This window comes from Brassica oleracea, chromosome C9 (assembly GCF_000695525.1).
Source record: "Brassica oleracea var. oleracea cultivar TO1000 chromosome C9, BOL, whole genome shotgun sequence".
NCBI classification, from domain to species: Eukaryota; Viridiplantae; Streptophyta; class Magnoliopsida; order Brassicales; family Brassicaceae; genus Brassica; species Brassica oleracea.
Genome location: NC_027756.1, coordinates 33,122,979 through 33,129,748, shown reverse-complemented (window position 1 = coordinate 33,129,748; position 6,770 = coordinate 33,122,979). Strand labels below are relative to the sequence as shown.

Here is a 6,770-nt window from a genome sequence, read left to right as displayed (position 1 = left end):
CGTGTAGGTTTTCACACATTAGTTTTCTCTGGATGGTTGGCCATGAGATGCTACATAATAGTTCGTGTAGCTGCGTAACAATTTTCCTTTAAAATACGCTGTTGTCTGAAAATATATTTTAAAATACAGTGTTCTTTGAAATAAGACTTAAAACTTTACATATAGTGATGTGCTGAAAGTTGGAAAATATATTTTAAAATACTGCGTTTTCTAAAAATGATCATTAAATTACTTATCTTAAAAAAACGTGAACTATACTATATGATGTATAATTGAACTATATTGTATGATGTATAATTTAATAATGTCTTATATGATGTATAAAGAAAAGTTTCTCAGGCAGCTTCTTCTTTTCAACATTCCAAAGGATAAAGAAAGATTTTCTAATTATTTGGAATTTCAGTAATAACATTATACTAGTAATACTTTTCTTTGTATATGTAAAGTTTTAAGTCTCTTTAGTTGAAGCTTATACACTTTATTTTGCTTGCTTCGTTTACTAAATAACATGTTTTGATATCGTTAGAGGAAACAATCTTGCATGCTGTCTCTGGGGAACATATGCCGAGCAACTTGAACCGTTTTCTGGCAAAGATCAAACAATTATTTGTTTGATCAGGTTTGCAAAAATCAAGGAATTTAGAGGTATTTTTTTTACTCTTATAACATTAGTTGATTAATTTTTTTTTTGTTCGAATTCAAAGCCTATGTTTAATGCTTAATAGGAGAGCTGCAAATCACTAATGCTTTTGATGCTTCACGTCTGTTCCTGAATGCAATGATCCCTGAAGTTACCCATTTAACTCAAAAGTTTTTCTTCTATTATGATTTATATATTATTACATGCGTATCTTATAAAACTAATTTTTAAATGTCAAAATTGTAATGCATTTAAGGCTGTCAAATGATGATCTCTCTGTTGCTCTGGTCCAAAAACCGTCTGGAAAGAAGGATGGTAAAAGAATTTTGTATAACTGGAATGATGCTGAGATCAAAACAATTGCAGAAGCCGCTGAGGCCACTCAGGTACATTATACATTTTTTCAGAATATAATCGTTTTGCTTTATGGTTATCAACATTGTAAAACAAATCGATTTTAATTTTATAAAATATTTAGGTGGAGATTTGCAAAATCATATGTACTATTGAAGCAATAGATACAGATTGGTCTTGGTTCTACATTGGTTGTAACCGGCACCAAAAACGTGTCAATAAGATTCCTAATGTTGATTATGGAAGGATGACAAAAAACGATAAGCCTTTGTTTCATTGTGAACATTGTCGTTCTAATATCAATACGGTTGGACCCAAGTAAGTGATGATATTTACTTAAACTAATTCTTGAGAGTTCACATATTTTATTTGATCCAAGTATTCTTACTATATCCTGAATTTTTGTTTTTTTTTTTTAATTTAGATTCAAGCTACATTTGGTTGTCAAAGATGACTCTGCAACATGTAATTTGATGTTTCTAGGCTCTGTTAGTAAGTCTATCGTTGGAGTGGATGCTGAAGAATTATGTGATGGCTCTTATGAGGAGGTATATTTTGATATGAATTTGTGTTTTGCAGTTACTTCCCCCCACAATAATAGTTTAGATTTAACCCCCTTATATTTCGACTTTATATCAGATTTTGAAGATCCAAAGATACTACCAGAACCTATTCTTAGTTTGGTCGGAAAGTCTTTCTGTTTTGGTATTTCCATAACCTCAGACAATGTCACAAATGGATCAGACACTTTTGTTGTTTTAGAGGTTTGTTCTGGAGATAAAGTTCTTACTATCGAGACTGACTCTCAATCTAATTATGATATGGTCACAACTTCTTCTACCATGTCATCTGGATCAGTAAGTATATTTTTTATTTTATTAAGTGTTTGGCTTACAGTTGTTATTACTGTGTGTGTTATCATAGTTTCTAACAAAGCCTAAAATTTTAAATGTATTTAGGCCATGATGTTGGATCAAATTTCCTCTGATGAGTGTCCAACTCCTATAACAAAGCGCAAGGAAGATGATTATGACCTACAGGACCTAACATCTTCTTCCAAGAAACAATGCATCAAGATAGTCAAACAAGAGAAGACCAAGAATGATTAGGCTGAAGATCAAGTTTCTTTCCGATATCAAACTCCTTTCCCTTATTTTTCAAGTAGTTGTTATGCTTTGATTTATTCCGTACTTTCAATTTGAGGCTTTGTTTTTTTTAAAAAAAAAATTAGTTATCTGAATTTCCTATATTTAATAATAAGCTGGGTTTTTATGTCGATTGCATTAAAACTATTAAATGTTAGATGCATCCTACATTTTTAGTCATTCTTTCAAAATTTAATTTAAACTAATATATTGTAATTACTAATTACTAAACTAAACAATCTTATTCAGTTCACACAACAACCTAACTAACCAATCAACTCATATAGTTCTAAAGTAAAACTATACTAACAAGCGTATTTCTATTGGAGAAAACTGAGAACAGAATAAGATTGTTTAGAAGAGTGACCCTGTCTAAAAGAGTATGAATGTTCGAATCTGCTCCATCTTTGTTTGTCATCGCATCTGTGAGTCCATTGCCTAATATGGTTATTATAAAGAATAAATTAATTGAGAAGTAATTTTACTAACAAAGGCTATATAAATTTACATGCAGTAAGAGTAGGAATTAATATAAATGTCATATACTGAATCAAAACGAATGTTACAGATGTTTAAATAAAATAATTTCTAATTAAACTTCCTTATTTTAACTAATATCCGAAATTTAAGCAAAGTATATATTGTCAATCTAAAATTAGGACCCGAAAAATAGGAGATTACCTCAATATTTGCAAATCTCATTCTTCCAACAATTATTTCTTCTTTCTGGTCGTACAAGGAACATTTCTACATCCTAGCTCATTCTCAAGTGATGAATCGCAAGAGAGGAGACGTCCAAATAGGATTTGACACTGCCAAAAAAAAAGCAACATCATTCAGTGATATGCCTAACCTTGAAGAGATTCAGAGGTTTTCTAATCCCATATCAAATCAGCCGATTCCTATATGTTCTATCTACCATAGACTCTTCGAAAATATTGAGAATCACAAAGTTCCAAGCTACACTATTCCTCCATAACAACAAATACGCAAGCTTTCACCACAAACACCTTTAAATAAAAGAAGATTTATACTTGGTAAGTGATTCATCTAAAAGGACCTATTAACTATCATTATGTACAATCATCAAGTTCTATAAAATGTATTTCATTTTATAATGTTTCAAAGGTCTCGAAAAGATAAAAGACCAAGTGAATGACACCCCAGTGTTTAGCAGCTGCTTAACCTCATTATCAAGTAAGTGTTTGTTTGGTTTATTACTGTATATATATGCCCTAACCTGCTCATTTTTCATACTCATTTCAACCTTCTTTAATATTATAACAGAGGATCTACAAAAGAGGAGTTTCAAATCTATGAAAACTAAGGGATGCCATCAAACCAGAAGTTCAAGTAATGTATTGAAAGACATTACTAATATAGCACATCTGAGGAAAAAACAATGCAGTTCATCATCATCTACATTCGATGCGTCAACTCAGTCCTTAGAAGAAGAAGATGGATTTGTCGGAACTGATTTGTTTGGAGGTAGCCAATCTTTTATCAAGTGTACGATTTTTTAATGCTTTTTTTTACTTAAAGATAATATAAGTTTTTGTTTCGCAGAGATCATTGATACAGATAGCCAGCAAGTCTTTGAATGTTCTTCTCTAGAGAATACTGATACAGAAAATGAAGACTCTGATTTAGATGATCCTATGGATTTTGAGCCAGAGGTTGAGCCAAACGATTGAGAGAGTGGCACCTAATTCAGAACACACTGTTGGTGTTGTAAAGGCTTCAAAACCATCTAACCAAAAGTATTATGGTGAAAACGGTATTGTTTCTTTGTGTTTTCTTGTTTAACTCAGACGCAACATACTTATAACTCAGCCGTCAATATCGATGTATCGATTTACGGCTGAGTTCATTAATACACGTCAACGATTTCCTACGTAGTGCTAGTTTTTTGTTTACGTGGCATTAAAAAATAAGTATTCTTGTAAATACGTTTTTTTGTCACAACGCAATAAAAATGCACACTGGGTATTTAAATTTTAAATGACAGTAATAAAAAGAAGTTTTATATGGTTCTGGTAACGTGTCCTAAAATGTGTGTTGTTTAAGTAAACTTCCCATACGAATATTCAAAAGTCTTTCTATATACATTCCAGAATAAATCGCATAGAGAATTCCCCAATACTCTTACAACAAAAACGACAGCTTTTTTATTGGTTGAAGCTTTTTTTTATTGGTTGAAGTGGTTCTTTGTCTTTATGTGTTTATTCTAGTATCCTTGGTTTTGGGAATTCAGACCTAGTTTATTACTATTGTTGTTGGATATATACTCGTATGTGTGTGTGTGTCAAACAAAATATTCAAGGACTTCAAATTCTAATTAACTAGCTTAATTAGAATTCTAATATTCAAGGAATTCAAATTCAAAGAATAAAAACAGAAACAAGCTTAATTAAGTATATTGATTCCTCACTTTTGAAAAGGGTATCATAATTTCTTGGCCTCACAGATACTTATTCTGACTCTTTCAACCTTTGACAAATCGCTTATAAACTGCATTTATGTTTGCATATATAAAGTTATCTGTGAATATTATTGGTCCAAACAAAATCTCAAAGGATAGTAGGTTCCTTTTCTTACAAACAGGCAGAATAATGTAACATATTGACGTTATAGGACATTTTGGTAGTTAAGGTCTTAAATGATTCGTCTGCATATTAGTACATCATATAAGAAATTATTAAATTATACATCATATAGGGTTCAAAGCGGCTGATTTATGAGATATGGGCTGACTTAATAATATAAGTCAGACATTCAACGGCTGATTTACAGAAATCAAGCTTATTTATGAGATAACGGTTGAATTCCGAACAGAAGTTACGTCAGATTTATACATCGGCTTGCTGATTTATCGAAAGTTTGGTTGAGATGTAGTTAAGACACAGCTGAATTATGTTTCTCTGGCTGAGTTCTGATCATCGGCTGGCTGACTTATGGGAGGATTAATGACTGGGTTACATTTAATCAGTTGTAATTGATGGATTAACAGTAAATTCAACATAATTACGGCTGACTTATTAGCGAAAGATTAAGTACTAGAATAACATTCATTTGATGACTGATTTATTTGACGATATAGCTGACTTAATATTTGTCAGCCTTATTACAACTGATTTAGTAGCGAAAGATTAATTATTGAGATAGTATTCACGTTGCGGCTGATCTATGTTGTATTTGATGGCTGGTTTATTTTAAGTTGTGTTATGTGTTCGTCTGATGGCTGACTTATTGATTTTCCATGTCATCAGGTCTGATTTTCCATGTCAGCAGTTCTTATTTGCCATGTCACTATTAAAGCTACAAGAGTCAAATTAGGGTTTATGTTACAGACGCCGTGTCTTGTTCTTAATCTTCTTCATCTATCTTCTTCATTATTATTATGTGAGATCTTATGGATCCGGTAATTAATGTTTCCGGTAACTTGGTTAAGAAAAACATATGTATTCAATGCTGACAGTAGAGGGTGTAGAGTTTTGCATATAGATGAGGAAACAACACAGGACGAACTCGTAAAGTTGGTACTCGATGATTACGGGTTGAATGAGTCGAGCCATCAGATTCAGATGAGCTACATGTTCTCGAATAAAGCTTTGAAAACAATAGCGCACGATACTCTACCAGCTTCATGTTCTAGAATAAAGCTTTGAAAACATTTTCTCGAATAAAGCTTTGAATTACAGCTAATATTGAAATATGTAACGTCGTTAAAAAGTGTCTTCTCGAACAAAATACATTTTCAACTGTCTATTTACACACAATAATTGTTTATCTCGAAATCAGTTTCACCCCTTCTATACCGACGATAGTCTTAGAAACTCACATATTTGGGAGAAAATGGACTGTTTCCCGATTCTTGAAATCCCGAAAGAAATTTAAGCTTTTGTGGTTGAACGTGTGGTCGGTAACTCCTTCAGAGATCTCTATAGCCTTAGAGCATCGTGAAAGTCGATGAAAACATTACTACTGAGTTATTTAAATGACATGGCTAAGTTATGCTTACAAAACATGACTATGCAAAGAAGTAGTAGAATCAAAGTATGTCCATACCAACCCCAGAAACCACCATATTCCTCAAACACCACACCACACCTCACTCATACATCCGTCTCCTTTTCTCTCAGATTCCGTCTTCATTCCTTCAAAATCTTTCTTCAACCGAGCAACGTTAATTCTCAGCTCCGACATGTATTTGTTCATGTCACTTATCAATGACTTCATATCTTCAATCTCTTCCACCAAACACTCATCCGTCCATTTGAATAAGTGTCCGTTTTCACCAATATAACCAGATCTAAATATCACATTTCAGAATACGCCAATTAAGAACCAAAACCAACCTTATTATGTCCTTTTGCACATCAATAGAACAATCTTCCTGGATTTTTAGCGGTTCCAGATGTCAATATTTCAGAGGGTTCACCACACCAACACTGTTTTGGCGTTCCTCTGTCAGCATTTCAACGTCATCTGTAATAGTTTTCTGCAACGAAATCCTATTAATTTCAGAAATAGTAGATATGGGCAAAAATCGAAATCCACTTACCTGAAACGTAGGATGAGGAAGACATTTAAAAAAAAAACAATTTCATAAACATTATGGCTGGCTTATT

At 32.5% G+C, this 6,770-nt stretch overlaps 1 protein-coding gene across 1 annotated transcript; it reads left to right on the top strand.

Annotated features, from left to right (window-relative positions):
- Positions 1–885: 885 nt before the first annotated feature.
- LOC106314820 lies at positions 886–2,103 on the top strand. The gene is made up of 5 exons (XM_013752639.1): positions 886–1,026; positions 1,119–1,312; positions 1,419–1,542; positions 1,651–1,851; positions 1,954–2,103. The coding sequence occupies exons 1-5, from the start codon at positions 886–888 to the stop codon at positions 2,101–2,103; spliced, it is 810 nt and encodes a 269-aa protein (XP_013608093.1).
- The last annotated feature ends 4,667 nt before the right edge of the window (positions 2,104–6,770 follow it).